The sequence below is a fragment of the Neofelis nebulosa genome, chromosome 1 (genome assembly GCF_028018385.1).
Source record: "Neofelis nebulosa isolate mNeoNeb1 chromosome 1, mNeoNeb1.pri, whole genome shotgun sequence".
Lineage (NCBI taxonomy): Eukaryota > Metazoa > Chordata > Mammalia > Carnivora > Felidae > Neofelis > Neofelis nebulosa.
Window position 1 is genome coordinate 58,236,631 of NC_080782.1, and position 23,951 is coordinate 58,260,581.

General features: G+C 37.7%; 1 protein-coding gene and 1 long non-coding RNA gene across 19 annotated transcripts in view; one reads left to right on the forward strand and one right to left on the reverse strand.

Annotated features, from left to right (window-relative positions):
- The window catches only part of TENM2 (teneurin transmembrane protein 2), a 1,977,383-nt gene that overhangs the window by 1,020,642 nt on the left and 932,790 nt on the right, over positions 1-23,951 (forward strand). For all 17 annotated transcript variants that reach the window (XM_058722697.1, XM_058722719.1, XM_058722713.1 and 14 more), the window contains one exon: positions 9,821-10,120. In XM_058722697.1, coding sequence (XP_058578680.1) covers positions 9,895-10,120 — 226 coding nt within the window. In that variant the 5' untranslated portion in view covers positions 9,821-9,894. The remainder of the gene's footprint in view (positions 1-9,820; positions 10,121-23,951) is intronic.
- LOC131507722 (uncharacterized) overlaps positions 8,378-23,951 on the reverse strand; it is a 47,613-nt gene continuing 32,039 nt past the window's right edge. For both annotated transcript variants that reach the window (XR_009259649.1, XR_009259657.1), the window contains one exon: positions 8,378-9,217. This is a non-coding gene — a long non-coding RNA (uncharacterized LOC131507722). The remainder of the gene's footprint in view (positions 9,218-23,951) is intronic.

Sequence of the window (23,951 nt, forward strand, 5' to 3'; positions counted from 1 at the left end):
TAATGTATGTTTTGATCTCACCTGAGATCTTTCCTTCACCCATGAATTATTTAGGAAAGTGTTTTTTTAGCTTTCAAGTGTTTGGAGATTTTCTTCTTTTTATTGATTCAGGTTTGATTCCATTATGCTAAGAGAACATACTCTGTATGATTTCAATTCTTTTAAAATTTTTAATTTTTGTTTATGGCCCAGGCTGTGTTCTCTCTTGATACATATTCCAGAGACACTTAAAAGGGTATATACTCTGCTGTTATTGAAAGGAATATTCCATAAATGTTGAGTAGACCCTGTTGATTGATAATGTTTTGGGGGATTTTTCTTTTTTTTAATTTTATTTTAATTTTTTAATTTACATCCAAGTTAGTTAGCATATAGTGTAACAATGACTTTAGGAGTAGATTCTTTTATGCCATCCCCCCTCCCACAATCCCTCTAATAACCCTCTGCTTGTTTTCTCTATTTAAGAGTCTCTTATGTTTTGTTCCTCTCCCTGTTTTTATATTATTTTTGCTTCCCTTCCCTTGTGCTGATCTGTGCTGTGTCTTAAAGTCTTCATATGAGTGAGGTCATATAATATTTGTCTTTCTCTGACTAATTTCGCTTAGGATAATACCCTCTAGTTCCATCCACATAGTTGGAACTAGCAAGATTTCATTCTTTTTGATTGCCGAGTAATACTCCATTGTGTATATACCACATCTTCTTTATCCATTCATCCATCGATGGACATTTGGGCTCTTTCCATACTTTGGCTATTATTTATAGTGCTGCTATAAACATTGGGGTGCATGTGCCCCTTTGAAACAGCATACCTCTATCCCTTGGATAAATACCTAGTAGTGCAATTGCTGGGTCATAGGGTAGTTCTGTTTTTAATTTTTTCAGGAACCTCCATACTGTTTTCCAGAGTGGCTGCACCAGTTTGCATTCCCACCAGCAGTGCAAAAGAGATCCTCTTTCTCTACATCCTTGCCAACATCTTTTGTTGCCCGAGTTGTTAATGGTAGCCATTCTGACAGGTGTAAGGTGGTATCTCATTGTGGTTTTGATTTGTATTTCTCTGATAATGAGTGATGTTGAACATTTTTTCATGTGTCAGTTGGCCATCTGGATGTCTTCTTTGGAGAGGTGTCTATGTATGTCTTTTGCCCATTTCTTCACTGGATTATTTGTTTTTTGGGTGTTGAGTTTGATAAGTTCTTTATAGATTTTGGATACCTACCCTTTATCTGATATGTCGTTTTCAAATATCTTCTTCCATTCCATTGGTTGCCTTTTAGTTTTGCTGATTGTATCCTTCGCTGTGCAGAAGCTTTTTATTTCCATGTGGTCCCAGTAGTTCATTTTTGCTTTTGTTTCCCTTGCCTCTGGAGACATGTTGAGTAAGTTGCTGCGGCCAAGATCAAAGAGATTTTTGCCTGCTTTCTCCTCAAGGATTCTGATGGCTTCCTGTCTTACATTTATGTGTTTCACCCATCCATTTTGAGTTTACTTTTGTGTATGATGTAAGAAAGTGATCCAGGTTCATTTTTCTGCGTGTTGCTGTCCAGTTTTCCCAGCACCACTTGCTGAAGAGACTGTCTTTATTCCATTGGATATTCTTTCTTGCTTTGTCACAGATTAGTTGGCCATACGTTTGTGGGTCCATTTCTGGGTTCTCTATTCTCTTCCATTTAGCTGAGTGTCTTTTTTTGTGCCATGGGGAATTCTTCTGTCTCCTTCTTGATTTTCTGTCTAGTTGCTTTATCCATCAGTGGGACTCCAGTGTTGAAATCTCCAACTGTAATTGTATATTCATTTATTTTTTTTTTCAGTTCTATCATGTTTTACTTCACATATTTTACAATTCGGTTTTTGGTACATACCTATTTAGAGTTGCTGTTTCTTCCTGGAGGATTTATCCTTTCATCATTACATAATTTTGTTTTCTGTCTCCGCTAATTTTCCTTTCTGTAAAGTCTGCTTTAAATAATATTAATATAAACCCTCTTGTTTTCTTTAATGTTTATATTATGTATCTTTGCTGTAGTTTTTCTTTCAACATGCCTACACCATTATATTTAAAGTGACCTTGTTGACAGCATAGAGTTAGGTCGTATTTTTTTAATTTAGTCTGCAGATCTCTGTCTCTTAATTTGTATATTTAGACTACTTACCATTTAATGTAATTATTGCTATTTCATGAATAAGTGTGCCATTTTATGTTTTGTTTTCTATTTATTCTTTTGTTTTATTTTTTACTTCTTTCTTCTTCCTACTTTCCTGTGAGTATTGAATGTTTTTTAAAACTCCATATTGACTTATCTAAAGTGTTTTTGAGTACATCTCTTTGTATAACTTTTTTAGTTTTTACATTATACTTACATATTTTATCACAGTTAATGACCTTCATCATTTTACCAGTTTGAGTGAATTGTGGAAACCCTTCCTCCCTTTATGTCACTTTACCGTCCCCATTTATCATATAATTTCATAAATATGTTCTCTGTATGCATTTAGAACCTCATCATACAGTGTTATAATTTTTACTTTAACCTTCGAAAATAATTTGGAACACTCCAAAGTAGAAAATGTACAGGGTTTACTCATAGTTTTGCTTACCATGTCTTTTTTTCCTTTCTGATTTCTCCTTTTATTATTTCTAAAATTTCTCTTTTCATTGTTTCCTTTCTGTTTTAGAGAACTGTTTATTCTTTTAGGATTAAGTCTGCTGGTGGTAAATTATCTTAGTTTTTTTTTAAATGTTTCCAGGCATTTATTTTTTTATTAAATATATTGTTAAATTGGTTTCATACAATACCCATTGGTCATAGCAACAGGTGCCTTTCTCAATGCCCATTACCCACTTTCCCTTTCCTGCACCCCCATCAATCCTCAGATTGTTCTTAGTATTTAAGAGTCTCTTACGGTTTGCCTCACTCCTTCTCTGTAACTTTTTTTTTTCCCACTTCCCCTCCCCCATGGTCTTCTGTTAAGTTTCTCAGGATCCACATGAGTGAAAACATATGGTATCTGTCTTTCTCTCCGGGCATTTAATTAAAAAAAAAATATCCATTCATTCATTTGAGTTCCAATGTAGTTAACATATAGTATTAAATTCCTTTCAGGTGTGCAAGATAGTGATTCAACAATTTCATATATTAGTACTCTTCAAGATAAGGGTACTCTTAATCCCTTTGACCTATTTCACTCCTCCCACTTACCCTCTGGTAACCATCTGTTTTTTCTCTATAGTTAGGAATCTGTTTTTCAGTTTCTCTCTCTCTCTCTCTCTCTCTCTCTCTCTCTCTCTCTCTCTCTGTCTCTCTCTGTCTCTCTGTCTCCTTTGATCATTGTTTTGTTTCTAAAATTCCACATGTAAGTGAAATGCTATGATATTTGTCTTTCTCTGACTAATTTCGCTTAGTATAATACCCTCTAGTTCCATCCACATAGTTGCGAATGGCAAGATTTCATTCTTGTTGTGGCTGAATAATATTCCATTATATATATACACACATATATATGTATATATGTACATATACATATATATGTGTGTATATATATACATATACATATGTGTATATACATATACATATATACATGTATACATATATACATACATGTATACATATATACATGTATACATGTATACACACATGTATACATGTATATATGTATATATGTATACATGTATATACGTATATGTATATGCATATATGTATATGTATACATACATACCTATATACCACATATTCTTTTTTTTTTTAATTTTTTTTTCAACGTTTTTTATTTATTTTTGGGACAGAGAGAGACAGAGCATGAACAGGGGAGGTGCAGAGAGAGGGAGACACAGAATCGGAAACAGGCTCCAGGCTCCGAGCCATCAGCCCAGAGCCTGACGCGGGGCTCAAACTCACGGACCGCGAGATCGTGACCTGGCTGAAGTCGGACGCTTAACCGACTGCGCCACCCAGGCGCCCCCCACATATTCTTTATACATTAATCTATCAATAGATACTTAGGTTGCTTCCATAATTTGGCTACTGTAGATAATGCTGAAATAAACATGGGGTGCATGTATCACTTTGAATTAGTGTTTTTGTGTTCTTTGGGTAAATATACAGTAGTGCGATTACTGGGGTAGTTCTATTTTTAATTTTTTGAAGAACTTTTATGCTGCTTTCCACAGTGGCTGCACCAGTTTGCATTCTCACCAACAGCGCACGAGTATTCCTTTTTCTCCACATTCTTGCCACACTTGTTTCTTATGTTTTTGATTTTAGCCATTCTGGTAGGTGTGAGATGATATCTCATTGTGGTTTTGATTTGCATTTCCCTGATGATGAGTGATGTTGAGCATTTTTCATTTGTGTTGGCTATCTATATGTCTTCTTTGGAGAAATGTCTGTTCATGTCTTCTTCCCATGTTTAATTGGATTGTTTGCTTTTTTGGTGTTGAGTTGTCTCCGTTTTTATATACTTTGGATACTAACCATTTGTCAAATATGTCAGTTGTAAATATCTTCTTTAATTCTGTAGGTTGTCTTTTAGTTTTGTTGATTGTTTCCTTTGCTGTATGGAAGCTTTTTATCTTGATGCAGTCCAATATTTTATTTTTGCTTTTGTTTTCCTTGTTTTAGGAGACATATCTAGAAAGATGTTTTGGGGCCAATGTCAGAGAAATTACTGCCTATGCTCTCTTCTAGGATATTTATGGCTTCACGTCTCACATTTAGCTCCTTAATCCATTTTGAGTTTATTTTTGTATATGGGGTAAGAAAGTGGTCCAGTGTGTAGCTGTCTAGATTTCCTCAACACTGTTTGTTGAGAAAGAAACTGTCTTTTTCTCATGCATATTCCTGCCTTATTTGTCAAAGTTTAATTTACTATGTAATTATGAGTTTATGTCTGGGTTTTCTATTCTCTTCTATTGATCTGTGTATTTTTGATATTGATAAATTATCTTAGTTTTTTCTTTATTTGTGATGCCATGTTTTATCCTTCATTCTGGAAGGATATCTTTACTGGTTATAAGATTCTGGATTGAAACTTCCAATTTTTTTCAGCATTTGAAAAACATTGTGCTATTCATTTCTGATTTTTATGGTTTCTGATGAGAAAACCATTTTCATTCAAATTGCTATGCTCTGTATTAAGGTAATTTTTCTTTCACTGCTTTCAAAATTATCTCTGTCTTAACTTTTCTGAAGTTTAACCATGATATGTCTTGATACGGATGCATTTGGATTTATTCTCTTTGGTGTTTGTTCAGCCTCTTGAATGTGTAACTTTATGTCTTTTGCAAATTTGTGTGTATTTATCTGCTATTTCAGCACTTTCTCAGCCCTCTCTCTTTCCCCTTTCATAATGAGACTGACATAAATATTAGGTCTACAGCTCCCTGAGGCTCTTTGCATTTTTTCCCTAGGCTATTTTTTAATCTGTGGTATAGTTTGAGTAATTTCCATTGTCCAATTGTCAAATTTCCTCATTCTTTCTTTTATCCCTCCATTCTGCTCTTGAACCCATCTACTGTATATATTTAGATAATTTAATAATAATAATAATAATAATTCTAAACAATTTAGAATTGTTTAGTTCTAAAAATTTCTTTTAGAGTCTTCTTTATATCTTCTATTCATTCCCTGAGACTTCTTGTCTTTTTTATGAGTCTCTATATTTTTCATTTAAGTGTGTCTGTAATTGCTCACTGAAGAGTTTTATGATGGCTGTTTTAAAATCTATGTCTAATAAGTCCGATGTCTTGTCATCTCAGTGTTGGCATCTATTGATTGCTTTTTCCTTCAGCTTAAGATCGTTTTAGTTCTTGGTATATTTTTTTTCTTCTTTTTGTTGAAACCTACACATTTGGTGTCATCATGTTATGAGATTCTATGTCTTACTTAAGTTTTCTGTTTTTGTTGGTTTCCTCTGACACTGTTCTGTCAGAAGAGAGATCCCACCTCATTACTGCTAGATTGGAATAAAAGTCCAGGTTCCTCACTCAGTCTCTGCCAATACCCAAGGACAGGGAGCTCCTTATTAGAAGCTGTTGGGTGGGGAGGCAGTGGAGGAGTTCTGGCTCCCACTGATACTACCCTTGGTGTTAGGGATAGGAGTGCCTCATTATTCCTTATTATTCCCACTGTTACCAATATCAAGTGACACTAACAACTACCAACAAGAGGCAGAAGGACTCATTACTGCTAGAGAAAGTGAAAGTCCTAACTCTCCACTAGGCCTCCTCCTATGCCACTCCAGCAGAGGAGAGTGGCATCTTACTACTCTCAGTGGGGATGGAAGGCCAAGCTCCCTAGGAGGAGAGACTGGCCTCATTATTTTTTGGAAGAGATGAAAATCCTGGCTGCCTTCTTAGCTGTCTCTGAAAGCACTGTTTGAGATTAGGATGCCTCGTCACCTCAGCATTGTGGAAATCTAGGCTCTTCCTCTGGCTTTTGCTGGTGAAAGTGGGATTCAGACCACTGTGTTTGCCATGTTGTTTGACTAGAGGCAAGTGGTTACTATCTCAACATTTTCTTTCTTGTTGGACTTTTCTTTGTTAATCCTTTGGCGAGAGGCAACCTGCTTTTGTTGGAGCTTTTGTTGTCTGTGCCTATTGATGTTTCTGGGTTGCCAGTATCTTTAGCTCCAAGTCTGGGATATACAGGGCAAAAAGAAATTTCAGGAACTTGCCACAGTATTATTCATGAGTTCTGAAGGCCCTAGTTGGTCTGCCTTCTCTTTTTCCTCTCATATTCTTCTTATATTTGTTTTATATATTATATCCAGGGGTTTTCAATGTACCTAGTGGGAAGAAGAGATAAAATATGTTTATTACAACTTTCTGGAAGCAGAAATTTCTAGACTGCCAAATTTTCATGATAAGCAGGAGATCCAAGTTTAGTATAAATTCTCCTATGTTGTCTTTTTAAATCTTGAAAACTAATTTTTAAATAACAGGTAGGCTCAGGGCACATGGGTGGCTCATTTGGTTAAATGTATGACTTTAGGTCATGATCTCGCAGCTCATGGGTTCAAGCCCCACATAAGACTCTGTGCTGAGAGATCAGAGCCTGGAATCTACTTCAGATTCTGTCTCCCTTTCTCTCTGCCTCTTTCTGCTCACACTCTGTCTCTGTCTCTGTCTCTCTCTCAAAAACAAACAAAAATTTTTTAAAAAATTTAAATAACAGGCAGGCTGAGTGCAAAATGTCTGTTGGCCAACAGTCTATGTACTCTGCTCAGTTCATTAAGAAATTAACTTTCTCTCACTAAGATTTGCGATTTTTTACCTCATATGTAAATTTCATTTGTCCAGAGATGTCATTGCTCACAAACTTAACTATCAAGGGAATACCCAAGAAAGAGGAATTTATCAGGAAAAGATCACTGGACAACCGAATGTCAAAATGTCCACCCACTGAAATTCTTGTACATTATGAATAGATAATAAGCATTTAGGCTTCCACTTAGAACATGATTTTTTTTAATATATAAAATAAAATCACATAACCACATACAGAAAGTCAGCCCACTTTCCAAAACACAATACAAATTAGAGGAGATAGGATTTCCTGAGTCAGGAACACCAAAAACATTAAAAGGTAAAAAGAAAAAATTTACAGTGAAGCAGAAGAGAAATCATAAAATTTACTCAAAACAACCAATCTCCCAAAGAAACACTGGCTCCACAGTGTTGGTAGGCACAGTCTTGTATACTTTTAATAGGTGCTGAGGGTCTTCTTTAATCTGTGTGCAGTTCAAGTATTGATATTTATAATGAGAACTTTGAATTTTAGGCATTTATCTTATTATTGCCACCCTCTGTCTTATGCAAGTCTATAACTACTTGGCTAAGAAAAAAATAATTATTCAGAGGGGAAAAAAATAACTACTTCTTATAGAGTCCCTACCATGTGTTAGTGTATTAGGTTTACCACAGTATTTAATTTTTATGACAACTTTAGGAAACAGATTCTGTTATTTTCCATATTAACTGGTTGAGAAATTGAACTTAAAAGTTTATGAGTAATTTTATAAAAGCTCTGGCTAATCAGTCACCATGATAAGATTTTCATCCAATCAAGACTTCAGTGGTCATGCTCTTAACCAGTCTGTAATATGAATTCCAAGGTGTTGAGATCACATGTTTTAAACTAGGGAAGGTGATTTTTGGCATCTAGAAATTGCATTAATGTTAAGGTACTTGGATTGGCTACATAGCAGCAAAAACTTCCATTCCAACATTGAGTATTTGTGTCCTTCAAGCAGGTCCTGGGGTCTTGATAGGTAACTCTCAAAGATGTTTCTCAGCTTCCTGGGTCAGGAACTATAGGCTCCAGGAAACTAAGGATTCGCTCTCCTATGAGTCATTGTGGCAGCAACACCACTGTGCTTGGTGTTCAGAGCAGGTGTACTCTCTTTTTAATTGCCGATTTTCAAACAAAATTGTCCATGATAACAGGCAGTATTTGCTAAAGTATATAAATAATATAAAGTAGGAGCGTTTATGAGATCCAGAAGGGACTCTTACTGTATAAAGACAAGAGAAGGATAACTTGGCTTCTGCTGTCCTGGGACAGATTCCATGCACATTACTATGCATACAGGCTATTTCTTTGGTATAAATAGGCATCCCATTACAATGTGGTGAATAGCCAAAGAAGAGCAGAGGGTTCTAAGCTACAAATCTGTTCACCTAATATTTTCTAATGTATTGAAGAGGTAGTGAGCAACAGTAGCCTGGAGAAAAATCATTATGCTGGGTCTGGGTTGTATTTCCCATTTTAATTAAATTTTGTGTATGTCCATTCTGTCCAGGCCCTCGCCCTATGGTCCATGCTCTTTTGCATGGCCAATGAAATCAGTAAGAGCCTATCATTTGAAACTTAGAGTCATCTAAGCTATTTTGTCATATTTGCTAGGCAGAAGGCTAGTGTTTTCTGAGGATGTTTGGCATACACTTTCAGGCTAAGGATGTCAAGTGACAGACTGAAGAGCTCTCTGGTTGCCAGTTCATATGTTAAAGAGGTTCCTTCTCATCAGCTTATCTATTGCATTCAGTGCTCTTCCCCATTTTTCTTCTTAGCAGCAGATATCCCAGCAATGAAGAGAACAGCATGTGCAGGCGTAGGTTGATGATCGGGTGGTGGTACCAGTTAGACTTCTTGTGAGCATGATCTCTGTTGGTAGGTGACTAAGGAAGGGAGGGACCGGGTGTGTTTAAGACACAGTTCTGCAAAGAAAAAAACTGATTAGAATTTGCTGAAGGTTCATTAAAGAAATCAGAAGAGTATTGTTTGCCTGTGAAGAATGGCTTATGTTACTTTTTTTCAGACCCAACTAGGTAATTGCATATTAGTCAAATATGACTTGGTACCATCACAAAGCTTCAGTAGCATGTATTTATGCCTTATACACCTTTCTTTCACTTCTGTTTATTTAATGTTGATATTTGCTTTACCCCAAACCCTCTCTAGCAAAAAGAGAATATAATTAAATATGGGTAAAATCAGTTTTGCTTTGAACTGCTTCATAGTAAAATCTTGCAGTAGTGACAGACTTATCATGTCATCTGTATTCACATAGGGAAATCAAAACATGAATTATTTCACTACTCTTTTTTCTCAAAATCTATTAAACAGCAAAATAATTAACTTACTGTATCAAGTCATTCTATTTAGGCTGATTATTTCAATATATATTAAGTTGCAAAAAGAGATTGTGTGCTCTGACCACATTTCCTTTTTATGTTTTTATCTGAGTCAGAGCATGAGTCAAAACTGAAGGCAGCATTTCTTATAATCACAGTCTTGTTGTTTTCCTTTGATGTTTTTAGGTGGCCAAGTGAAAAGTACCAAAACTTTGGCCTCCCTTTTCTGAAAGCATCGGCTCTCTGTCAGATCTGGGATAATGGACGTAAAGGACAGGCGACATCGCTCTCTGACCAGGGGACGGTGTGGCAAAGAGTGCCGCTACACAAGTTCCTCCCTGGACAGCGAAGACTGCCGTGTGCCCACACAAAAGTCCTATAGCTCCAGTGAGACTCTGAAGGCCTATGACCACGACAGCAGGATGCACTATGGAAACCGAGTCACAGACCTCGTTCACCGGGAGTCAGATGAGTTTCCAAGACAAGGTATGTAGAGCTGACTTCACTGAGTTGCTCTGAGCTGCCTTACATTTTTGACTTGTACAGTTGTGCGTCGATCACTGAGGTTGGTAAAAACCGAAGCACAGCCTTCTGGCATCATCTCCCCATTAGAGTTTAGTGTAAGAGAACAATTCTTTCATTGACCTGTATCAGAATCCTGTGGGAATTATAGAAGTGCCTTTTTTGTCCTGGACACTGTATCCCTTGACAATTTGGTGGTTACTTTGGAGCCCCACAGTAGCAGGTTTTGATAGATGAAATAAGGTACAGCAAAATCGGGGCTCCATAAGGAGTAGTCCTGAGTCCATTCTGAATCCCTGTCCTCAGGAACAGAAAATTAGCTGTGGTTTTTAAACTGTTTTTTTTTTCCTTTCCCTTGAACCCGCCCCCATACAAACTTCCAAGAGTTCAAATTTCTACTGTTTTACACGGTGAGCTTCTCAGATTCTGTTTGAACAAATGGTAAATTGATTATAACATATTCAAACCTCCCCTGTCCTGTGTAATATATAATTTCTTTCCACCTCATATGTGGTGTTAATCTTGAGTTATACATTTGTCTTTTGGTGTTTCAGAGCATAGGTGAACTGATGTATGTTATTTAACCAATTCCACATATATAACTCTCCCTGCTACTTACACCAAATCTTATTTGTCTTACAGTATTTTGATTTCTTAAGGGAGGAGAATATTTTTCTCAAGTGCTAACAGTTGGCATTCTCTTCATATCCAATATCCATGCGGAAGTTTGTCATCACTTGTCAGGGGTTGCTGTAAATGTATGGATATATAGACTAAAGCATAAACAGTGCTGAGAGGCAGTATGGCTACGTTGACTCACTAGCTCCATGTCTTTTGCTTTGTGTACCAGCCTTGTCGTGTGTGATTTACATTAACAGCTTAGCAAAATCACAAGTGAATACACAAAAACACAGTGAATGAGCTGGGAAGGTTCACTTGACCAGTACCAAGGGTGGAGGCCCTGCCTGCTAGATTATAGCATCATTGTTTATCACATTGATTCTTTATTTCTTGTTTCATGTTCTGTTAGTGACTATTACAGCTAATGAGATACTTCATGAGATACTTCAACTTGTGTCTTAGTTCTTTAGGACTGCTGTAACAAAAGATCATAAACTGGTAGATTATAAACAATAGAAATTTATTTTGTATATGGAGGATAGGAAGTCCAATGTGCTAGCATATTTAATTGTCTGGTGAGAGCTAGCTTCCTGGTTCATTGACAGCTGTCTTTTCCTGTGTCTTCACATAGCTGAAGAGGGCAGGGGGAGTTTTCTGGGTCATCTTTTATAAGGGCACTAAACGCATTCATAAAAGTCTATCTTCATGACTCAATCACCTCCCCAAAACCCCACCTCCAAATACCACTGGGGATTAGGTTTCAATATAAGAATTTGGAAGGGGTGTGTGTCACAAACATTCAGTCATAGCAGCTTTGAAATTCTATTCCTGGTAGAAAACACCATGCATGTGTATTTTCTCTCTGTTACACACATACCATCACACAAATACACATACATACACACATGCATGCGTGCGCACACACACACCTAACCCAGTGGTTATTCTAAAACACATGTTCTCCTATGCTCCCATAGCCTACCTCCAGTTTTTATATTTAACAGAATATTTAAAAATTCAGCATAGAAACAGTTAAAATTGTATTTTCACTGCAATTGTAGACTTTGCAGGATACAATTTTTATTTAATCTACACTCTCATTTTCTGAGTTATCTTCATGTAAATAAAGCCCACTTCAAACAAGGGGTGGGTTACTTGAAAATTGCTCTGTATCACATGTCTTTGATCTGTGAGTAACTTCAACAAATGTTTTATTTCACTGAGTTGTCTCCTGACCCCAAAGTGCATGAGTTGGAATTGGGGGAAAATATGAAAAATCACAGCTTAATTAATTAAGGGAGTGTTCAAATTTCCAGTATAGAATAATAGGACCCTTATTTGTTATTTCCAAGAGCATCTCTAATACAAAACACAAATATTCTGAAAGGTGATGCACATTCAGCATGGTTGAAAGCCTTTCATTTTCTGCTGTATTTTTGGTTTTATTTATAGTGTTACTGCATACACTCTTGTTTCTTATGATTCTGTGCTGAAATGTAGACCCTTTTTCCTTAGTCTCATTAAAGGTGCATCCTGGTTTCTGGATCATTGTGCAGTGAGCTGTAGATCCTAGATTATTGTTGAATTGTGGATTGTCCTGTCACCTTTTCCCTTATTAATATTTACATAAAATGAAATCAAATGCTTGGGATTTTATGTTCAAATATACCTTTATTCTTCCTGTTTAATCTTGTTCCTCTCCATTGATAATAATGGAAGTTGCTTGGCCATATCAAACTCATAGCTTTGCAATTAACAATTCACACATGCCGTGTGTTGTTATTGAGCCCATATTTGTTTGTGTAATGTGTTTGCATGAATTAAAAACTGTGCAGGCCAAAAGTAGAAATGAAAAGGCATTGGAAAGTATTTGCATATGCAAGTGCAATTCCTTCTGAAGACATCTATGAATTTATGCATGAAAGTGTAGTCAGAGTCTGAGTGGATCTACTTTGATGGGTTCTAAAATTGAACTCAGGAAGTAAATAAGCACATATTTAAAGAGAGGAAGAACAGGAGATACAATCTGGTGAGTATCACATTCAACGTGAAACTTAGCTACTACAGAGAGGGTTAAAATAAATTTTACTCTCAGCAATAACAATAATTTTTAAATGTCATGCATTTCTCATTTTCTTATTCATGAAATCAAAGAGCAGGATCATTTCAGAACTTATTAGCCTAGAGATACATTAGCAAGGATCATGGTGGGATCATCTCCTGTGGTATTCTTATTTAAAACCCAAGACACTGATCATAAAACAAACATGCTTCTCACATTCAAGCAAGTTTGGCAAACACAGTTGGATGACTCTTCCGTTGCTCAAAGTGGAAAAGAATTGCCAGCTAGTAAAAGTGATGTGGGGCCAGGGTCAGACCCTGTCCAGTTCCCCTGCAAGTATCTGCAAGTATCAAAGGCAAGAAGCTGCCAGATCCCAGCAGGAGAGATAGGCTAGATGTTCCCATGAGAAGCTTATGGAAGCTCTCATCAAATTATATCTTCTTTGCTTGCTTTCAGCACAGAATCAGCCTCTGCTGCTAAGGAGAGACAATGCAAATTACCTGTCTGGCCTCTATTATTCTGGATCCTCCTGGTGTGAAGGGTGAAAAATGCTGACCTGAGGTCTATGGCCATTGGAGTAATTAGTAATTAGTAAATGACTAATTCTGCACTGAATAGCACCCTAGTAGTCTGAGAGTTAATGCACCTGACAAAACTGACCAGTGGTCTGATCTCTGGTTAGACCTAGCCCCAGGATAACCTGTGAAATAGATGCCACTTTAAATAATGAAGGTCAGCCAAGTGCCCAGGCAGATTGTCTGAGCTTGTTCTTTGGGACCCTGACGTTAGGGTGTAGAGCAGCACGACACACAAGACATTTCCCCGTGGCTTGGGAGCCTAAAGTTAGAGCTGAGCTCTGCTTTGCATATTTATGTGCCTGTGACTCTGGTCCACACTCTATGTCTCACCATTTTCAGGTGTATTAAACATGATTAACAAGAACAACAAAAGAATAATGGCTGATGTTCACTGAGCACTTTTTATATGTTAGATGTCAGTATGAGAATTTTGCTTATATTGATTCAGATGATGTTCAAAACAATATTGTGAAGTGGATTCTATTAGTATCCCCTTTTTCATGGATAAGGAAGCTGAGGCATGGAGAGGTTAAATAAATCATCCCAAGGTCATAAATGTAGGAACTGATGAAGATAGCGTTTAAATCCAGGAAGTTGGATTCAAGAGCTATGTTTGGAACTTGAGCCACTGTGTTTGATCACCTCCCAAATAAGTAAATAAATAAACAAAAATAAGACATTAAAGCCTAAGTCAAAAGCTATGGTGTTCAGTTTATAAAATTTTTAAATATCGACACCTTTAAACATTTCTGACTATAGGAACTACAGCTGCTAACATTGATTGAATGTACAATGAACAAGACCACCAGCTCTGATGATGTATATTCCTATTCTCACCCATTTGCCTCCATTTCCATGGCTGTCCCAGACTCCCTGCGAGCCTGCCCACTTATACTAGCTCTGCACCACTGCTGTAGGAAAAAGTTCCTGCTGTCAGAATGTGTGCTAGGCTGTCTGCACCGATTCTTGGCCCTCCCCTATAGTCATCACCTCTTTGCACAACCTCTCAACCTGGAACACTAACCAAGAAAGGTGTTGCTATCTAAATGATATTGCTCAGGTAAGCAGAACTGACTGGTTTCTATGGTAGGCAAGGCCCAGTGGGCCAGAGAGTTCAGCCAGGCTTCTCATGGCTCAAAAAGCCTTTCTTTCCAGTTAGTAGCTCTCAAGTCTCTCGAGAGGGGGCCAAGATTGAATTCTTTCTCTGCATCTCGGGCTGTCTCTTTGGGTCAAGGTTGAAGAAAGAATTGGGGGAAGATTGGATTTTTGAAAATATGCTTCCATCAGTTCTCTCAATCGGTTCTAGCACAGAAATCAGTTTCACCTACCCTTTGATGCACTGAAAAAATCCATAAAGACATAAACACATACATTTTAGGCTAAGTTTGGTTTTGGTAGTTTATAAGCCAATTTTCTTTCTTGTGGTCTTTAAAATAATTCGGGCAATATGTTTTACTCTGTGTAATTTGGCATAGCATAAATTTAACCTGTGTTAATGAGTTAAAAACTCACTAGTAAGCTAAAGTGTTATCTGAATTCATTCAATCAGTGTATAGAAGAGTTGTTGAAATAATCGGGAAATCTGTGAGCATTTCTGCCTGTATCATTGTCTTAAAGTAGTTATTTTTCCACTGCACCCAAAGCAACAGTTAGAAAGATTCTGTTTTGAAAACCCTAGACCTTTACCTACAAAGAACATGTTTTAAGTTTTAGTGAAGTTCAAAAGTTTGTCAGGTGAGTATTTAGAAGGCTAAAAAGTACCTTGAAAAGATTGCTTTTAATTTATTCATTTATTCTCCCACCTCTAGGCAGAACTTCTTTTCATAAACTCAGCTGAGAATAAAATGCTGCTTCTTATTTTTTGGCTGTGTTGTTCAGTTGTTTTTTTGTTTTTTTTGTTTTGTTTTTTTTTTCTTTTTAGGAAAAGAGAATCTATAACCGTTCAGTGTAATATGATCCATTGTCTCCTTGCTGACTAACTTGAATCCTTTTAGCTTCCTTTGAGAGGCATAGGGGAGAGCAGTTAAGAATGCAGACCCACAGCTAAACTGTATTCCAGTACTGATGGGTTCCATTAGTGTGAGCTTGATCCAATTCTAGAACATAGACTCTCTAAATCCTATTTTCCCCCTCCGTGAAAGTTCCCACCATTATAGTTATTGAGATCATTATGATTATGCATTCATCATTCTTTGGATGCTGCCGGTATTTTAATAGGCACTGAATAAATGCTGGTGGTTATCATGATTGTCATTTTAAGCCTGTTGCTAACAAAAGTGGTCATCATCTGGTCTCCGCCTCTCATAATATTTCATGCAAGAGAAATACTTTTTGCCTCAGATTTGTTTCTTATGACTTGTAGAAACTCTGACATCTTCAAATCCAGAAGTTTTCTTCCAGTCATTGATAGAGCGTGTTTGACTCCCTATGTGCCATAACTTTTGCTACCAAAGATGAACATAAGTCATACATTATTTTCTTATTTTTAGAAAGGAAGGAAAGATACCATCTAACAACTGTCAGCTGATGCCAACACACTGTAAGAGGGTTGCTAGTCAGACAATTTTACAAGTGAAAGAAAGAAAGATGCTCTAAGGCAGTGTCATTGGATACAAGCTTTTTTTTAATGATGTTCATTTTATGGCATATAAACGTGAATTTTAGGGCTGGGTTTAATTAAGAGAAGACTTTATCCATATAAACTCTAGAGAAAAGTAATCCATTGTCATCACTCTATGTCCTTGTCACCTAGTGATTCCATCTCCTCTGGATTTTCTTTATTGTAGTTATTGCTCTTCTAGGATTAAATATATATTTTTCAAACTCTGCTCTTTATGTTTGCCCAATTATTGTCCTTTAAACAGTTCTCTATTGTCAACTCTGCGTTCAACTGTAGATCTAACTTTTTTGAATTGTATTTCTTTTTCTGCTCTTTTTCTGTGGTAATTCTCCACTTTCACCCTTATCCCTCCGCGTTTTCTTTTCCACGGCACTTTCTCTGTAACACTCTAGTTCATATAACTTCAACATTCACTGTTTCCACTCTGCAAGGCTTTTTCAGTTACAAGTGAATGTAAGACAATATTCCTGCTGAAATGAGCTTATGCAAAAAATATGATGCTTTGTCTTATATCACTGGAGAATCTAACAATGCTTACACATACCATCTCTTATTTCTCATTCTCTATAATTGTCTTTATTCCTTGGAGATATGTATTTGAAGATATCTGATGATAACCCCACTCCCATATTCTCTGCCCTCTGTAACGTCACTGGAAAGAGTCAGATTCAGAGAAATGGGGCATGTGTCACTCGGATTTTACCTGGTCATGTTTTAGACTTAAGCCTACTTTGTGCTTGGAGATAGCTGTGGTAAGTGCCTCCTAAAGCTGGTGGAATGAATTCCAAATAGGAAAGTCGGGTTCTGATATCAGGAGTGGGTAAGGAATACTAACTGGCCTCATAACAAATGCTCCCTACCCTGCTAATGCTCAAGTCTAAGATAAATGGTCTTCCCAAGGTCCATTTAGACTTTTCTAACTGCTCCTGGAGTATGTCTTTTGAAATAGTCCAGTAAGAAACTTAATTGTCTTTTCCTCAAAGTCTGTTTCCATTTTTATATCCTAGCTTTTGGTAACTAGTTTCACAACTCTTACATTTTGGTCTTCCAAGAAGACTCTATCTTTTTTTTTCCTTTATATTGATATTCACCAGATTATGATGGTTATTCTTTGTTATCTTTTTGTCTAACTTCCTCATTCCATGTTAAGCATCCAGCATTTCAAGACTGGAAAACTACTTCAACATTTAAATTGCCTCCTTCCCTTAGTCCTTTCCCTGATACTTTTTTTTTGTATCATAGATAGTATTGCATTTCTAAAACATCACCCTGTTTTTGCCCCTTTACCCTAATTAAATATATTTTGTGGTACCCATGAGGCAACTGTGTTAGGTTATAGAATATAGTAACGAATAATGCAAACATGGTCTGTAAGCACACAAAGCTTGGCAATCTTGGAGAAGGAAGATATAATAGACATGTACCTAGGTACTTCTGATAAACACCACAAAAGAAAATAGCGTCTGGTTCTGAAGTGGCGTCTAACTCAGAACTGTGCATCAGGAATCTCAGAAATTGTGACATCCTTTCATACACTTGAAGGATAAGGAGTTGGATGCTCAGAGTGGCAAGAAGGAGTTTTCAGGCAAAAGATAAGGCATATGCAAAGGTCCAAAGATGGCAGAACTTGGTCATTCCAAGAATCTAAAAGTTCAGGTTAGCTGAATGTGGAGTGGGGACAAATGAGCTAGAGTGGTAGCGTAAAACCAGGTCATGAAGGCTTTTTGAGGAGATAATTCTGGCTTCTGTTTCCAGAATATATTACAGAGAGAGAAGATGCTCAGTGAGGTAGATTAGGAGAGTGTGTTTCATTGAGGCAAGAGAGTTTAATAGTCTGAACTGGAATAATGGAGATGGTTTGAAAAATGTTGTGCTACAAAGATTGTTGACTTTTTAAGACACTGTAAAATTAGAGGCAGCTATATTGTTTTGGGACTCTTGGGCATTGACTGCTTTCTTCTCCTGCAAAGAGAATATTACCTTTTTGATGTTGAGTTTACTTAAAGATACAGGAAAGGTCAATGTTTGTAAATAAGCCCTTAAATGTAAGTGCATAGATTGTTAGTTCAAATTCTCCTGGAATGGTTACATAGGCCTGTAAATAAGCCCTTAGATGTAAGTGCATAGATTGTTAGTTCAAATTCTCCTGGAATGGTTACATAAGCCTAAGCATAAAAATGTAACATTGTTACAAGAATTTGGATTTTTTTTTTCCCCTCAACATTTTTAGGTGCCTGCTTATGCAAAGAGTAGCATCAGCAGCAGACTACCTCCTATGGATACAGGGCAAGTAAAATACAGAAAAAAAAAAAAAAAGCATCATGCTCTACCCACCTCTTTTCCACATGATCACAATACCTTGTTTGTTCTCTGTCTTTGGCTAAATAAATAAAAAAAAGCTCATAGCATGTGTGTGGGGGCATATGTGTGTGTGTACAAGTGAGTGTGTATTTTATTTCTGCCGATTGATAACTTGACTAGCCAAGCTGAGGATGTTTAGAATGTGGGATCAAAACTTTCTGGCAACTGATGGGACAAGCAAGGTGAGGGAGAGAAGAAGATTCAAGGACTGAAGTTTCTGTTTATGGCAACTGTCCAAATGTTAGTACTAATCACTGGGGTTTTGAAACAGGGGATGAGCTGGTGTGTGGGTAAAGTTAGTATGTGCAACTGTGGACCTTTTTTGAGTTGGAGGTGCCCTTAGGCCATGCACATGTAGATGCTTAATAGGCAGTTGAATGTACAGCTCTAAATTCTGCTGAGAGATTTGTGCTGGATAGAGATTCAGGAGTTGACAGCTAATAATGTTCATGGGACTCAGTGTGATCATCCAGGAAAAATGTGCAAGGAAAGAAATAAGAAGCTCATATAGGAGCACAGCTGATCAATGGACAGGAAAAAGAAGAAGATCATCCAAACAGAGTGGGGAGGGAGGGACTTACTTTGCATCCTGTACTCAGTCTGAACTTGACCGACTCTTCCAGGCATAAATAAATAAAACAGTACTAGTTTTATTTCCCACTCCCCTACTCAGAGTTGGCCTCCTTTTGAACCCCTAAATCAGAGATCACAAAGTTAATGCACACAGGCATACTTAGCTCCTAGACATATTTAGCTGGGCTTATAGATTGCCTTAAAAATTTTGAATCCAGTGCCTGTAGCCAGTCTATTCACATTCCTCTTTGCCACAGGCCACATCTCTTGCCTTTTGTCTTATACCAGTTCTCCCCTTTAGTCATTGACTTGACATACCCGACCCCCAAAGGCTCTAATGATAGCAAATATAGTGTGTACTTCCTATGTCCATTTCTTCTTTGTAGAATACATATCTGCCCATTCCAAATATTTTCTTCACACAAGGCTTAATGTATAGACCACTTCTTCGGTGAAACCTCTGCCATCTGATCTCTGGTGGCCCTTCACAAGCTGTTATTATTACTGCTATCCTCTGTATGGGTGACTCAGCATACCCAGCCCATGGATTTCTGACTCCTGTGACTAGAGAGATAAACAAAATGCTCTGCAGTTTTGTGCAGTGACTCATGGATGAAACTACAAGAGAATTTATTCTTATTAGTGGCTTGTTTCCTGTTCCAAGAAAAAGAATTTAAAGCACAGTTCAGAAAAGGAACTTAAACATGTGGGTTGTGTGTCTGTCCATCATGACAGTATCCAATCCCACATTGTGAAATGCCAGCTTGCAAGAGTTTTCTGCAATGCACTCTGACGCTCACATATTGAATTGCGTGAACATTTGCTTTTTGTGAGTATCACGGTAATACTATCAGCTTTTCCACACTGGTGCCACATACTGCGGTTATGCCTCTGTGGAGACCTACTGTGTCATATGTGTAGGAGGCCTTTGGTGCAGTGTGATCTGTGACAGGATATAATTCCAACTGGAAGCTTTAGAGAAACTGCTGGGAGAAATGGAGTAATTGCCAAAGTCAGACTCACTATGCCTTACAGTCTGGGTCTGGGAGTGGTGCTGCCCCACCCACTGATGAATCATCCCACTGATATTATCAAAGGAGACATTACATTTTCAGTGTCATGTTTTAGGTTTATAATTTAATTTTCAGCTCTGGCAATTCCAGAAGCATCCCCAGGGACGTATGAAGAGGAGGAGGCTGGTGTGTACCCAAAATGAATTTGTGTTCATTTCTTGAGCACCTTAATTGGCATGCATATCTCACAAGACCTCTTTCTCTCTCTCTGCTGCAGCCAAACTCCCTTGTACCAAGATACTCAATATTCCTCCTGCACTGACTGCTTTCCTTTCCACTCAACCTCAAGTCAGATCTACTTTAGTAATAAATCTCTGCTGGGAGCCATCAGAACAAATACTGAGTGTGCACATAGATATTAAAAATAAGTGCAACACAGACTTATTTAATAATGTCCAACAGTCTTTTATAATATTTGGAGTATTTTCCCAACATTACAATGAGCATTATCTTTAATGCATTTTTTTCCAAGATAGAATGGTCTTTTTGGGAATAAGAAAAAAAAAAAAAAAAGAGAACAAATCAGATGGGCTCTGTTGTATTCCCAGCTGAACCTGTTATCCTCCTTCCTTTTTAGGTCTTTTTCTTTGGCCAGAGCCACAAAATGTGAAGCTTCTCTTTGTTCACCCTGATTTATGAATAGTAGGCATTGGGCAGTTGCTATCCCAGTGGGATGCATTTTATTTTAAAAATAGTTTGAAACACTTCCTTTTAAATCCCTCCACGTCTACAGCCACCTTGACTGTATAATACATGTTTCTCAGTTTGTCCTTGTACAGTTAAAGTCCATTTCACGTATGGGAATTAAAGCACAGAATTTACTTGTAGCACTTTGAACTAAAATGTTGAATTTATTTAGAGAGTAATTCCAGTGGATTAAATATATTTCTATGGATCTGTTTGCTGGAACATTGATAGAAAGGAGAAATACTACTTCTAATGTCCTCAAAAAAAAAAAAAATCCAGTCAACTTCAGGATGAATATCCATAGCCAAAACAAAGTCTTCTCAAAATGACTGCAAATTCAGGTGACACTACCAACTTTAAAAATATCTCTGTTCACCTGACAGCCTTGGGTTCAAGTTCTTCTTAGTTTACAGTGACAATTCGGTGAATGCTTATATTCTGACCCCCATTTGTATGTGATGCAAAAGCCCTGCCTGGAGATGACCCACTTAACACTTTCTGCTTCACAAACCCAGAGACTGAACAGCAGGGAGCCTACAGCAAAGTGCTGAGTTGTCTTAGCTGAGCAGTGAGGGGACAGTGAATGTGGCCACAGCACCCTGCCATTTCTGTCTCTGAATCAGGGGAACCTCATTAGATGCTTCTGGGGAGTTCTGAAAAGTTCCCATGCTCAAGCCCTTCCCAGGACTAATTAAATGTGAATCACTGGGGGGGTTGTACTCGGGTATCAATATTTTTATATAAACATCTCAAGGGATTGAGTGTAACTGGACAAACTCTATATAGAGTATAACCATTTCCTTGGTAACTGATCGCATTTCAAACATACAGGGACTCATGCTTAGCACAGTGACTTGGAATCTCACTTTTTACTCAAAAGCCCATAATTCTAGTTTCAGTCAAGCTTCCTAATTCTTAGAGGGTTTTGCTTAGTAAATGCCATGTAATGAGGAGCTCATTACACAGGATTTCCAAACCAGGAATGAGCAGGCATCTGCTCACTGTGTCCCAAGTATTGCACATCCTCGGTTGCCAGCATCCACCTCTTTGTTCTGAGTCAGAAGAAGCAAGTGGACCAATTCTTTTAGCCTTCCTATTTCTTTTTTTTAATTTTTTTTAACATTTATTTATTTTTGAGAGACAGAGAGAGAACATGAGTGGGGAAGAGGCAGAGAGAGAGGGAGACACAGAATCCAAAGCAGGCTCCAGGTTCTGAGCTGTCAGCACAGAGCCTGATGTGGGGCTCGAACTCACAAACACTGTGATCATAACATGAGCCAAAGTCGGACACTTAACCAGCTGAGCCACCCAGGTGCCCCTAGCCTTCCTACTTCTTATCTGACATTTGGTTAAACATTAAAAGTGAGGATTTAATTTGAGCATCTGGCTTGGCATGTAGCACGTAATCAATTAATTATATCAATGGATCTAACATCTTCACCATCAAAGCAGTAATGGTGATTTGAAGCCTATTGGAAGAAACACCATCAAAGTATGTTTATTTTGAAAGATGAAGCCAGTGAGGAAAGACCATGTTAATGGGGGGTCCCTACTTGCTTTTCACTGTGAATATTTGTTAAGTCTAGGAATAGTTCAAGTAAGTGTGAAAAGTCCAACATTCATAAGAGAACACCAGTAAGGTTAAGGAATGAAGCAAGCTGTGTTTTCAACTGTGTATCATGGGGGATACTGTCCCAATTTGGATTGTGTGTGTTCAGGCTGTGCCTTTCAGCTGTGGAGGTTTGGTGCCTTTGGAGAATTCAAGTCTAGCGTTCTAGATGTCACAACTTTTCAAGAAAATGAGAAATCTGGATCTTTTTCTCCATAAAATCCTCAGGTTTTAAATGTTGTAATGTACTCTTTGAGCACATTAAGTAAGCTCTACACAGCATGCTGGCTTTTTTCCTCACCCTGGAATTTTCTGACAGTAAGTTGCTGAATGCCCTTGAGGATGAAGACAGTCAAGTATAAGCAATCCCAGAATTAGCACCCATAGAGCCACCTTGATCAGTGGGTTCAGAAGTCAATGGATAGGAAGCTGATGATATATGCTTCTTTCCTTCATCCTGAGAAACACAGCCGAAGGCTCCTTGGAAGGTTCCAGCACCATCAATACCAGGTACCCACAGCAGTGGACAAGTCTATCACTCTTCCTTATATTGGCTCTCCCTCCTGTCCTGTTTTCACCCCGTCCCTTACTTCTCTTTTGAATCACTTCCTAAATACAGTATGTATTCACAAGAATTCTTCTCAGCCTTTGCTCTCAGGACAAAGTGTGTTAAGACCTCTGGCAGCTAAATAATTTTGAGGTACACTATGTAGGCCAAATCAAGACTGTCTATCTGGGAGATGTAGCTCCCAAAACTGCCAGCATAGGACATCTTCACTGGGAAATGGTTGATTTAACAAGAAGGTGCTGAGCTTGCATTACAGATTTACTAAATTTACTAAATTTTAGAATGTTTGTGATTTGCTTTTTATTTTGTTTTACATAAGAAACATTATCATTTCTGTTTGGCTGGTTAGTTTTTTTTTTAATTAATAAACTTTTAATTTTAGAATACTTTTAGATTTCTCTGAAAGTTGCAAAAATATAGAGTTCCATGGTTGGTTGTTTTTGTTGTTGTTGCTTTTAGTTCATGTGCAATTTCTCACTACATGCCTAGGAAACATGATATTGGTTTCTCCCCCTTGGAAGCCATCACATTAGATCTCTGTGCAGAATAGCAAGCTGTAAATATGCCCTTTAAGTTCCTCGAGGATGAACACAATGCCTCATTCATCTTTCCTTCCCCTTTTGTACCAGCTACAGTGCCATTCACAGAGACATTTAATACATGTTTGTTGATCAGAGGTTCCCATCATACACTAGAATCTGGAGGGATCATATCTGGTCCAAAATTTCTCCCACACCCTTTCCTACCCCCTTTCCACCTCCTCATAGGGTATCTGTGTTATTTCAGTTTGGCTACAGTAGATTGGGAAGGAGCACTGGAAGGCAAGTTTTTATACTCAAAGCTGACTTTGCCAGACCCCCTACTCTCTCTGCATGATCAAGTGATCTTTGTTGCCAAACAAAGCCAGAGCCGCCTCTCGGCCGCCCCCAGTACCATGAGAGCTTTCTAGGACATGCCTGTGCACTGCATGTCAGAATGTATTTTTAGCCAAACTCTGAGTGAAAGCCAACATGCATTTTGTTTCTTTTTTATATCCTCTAAGC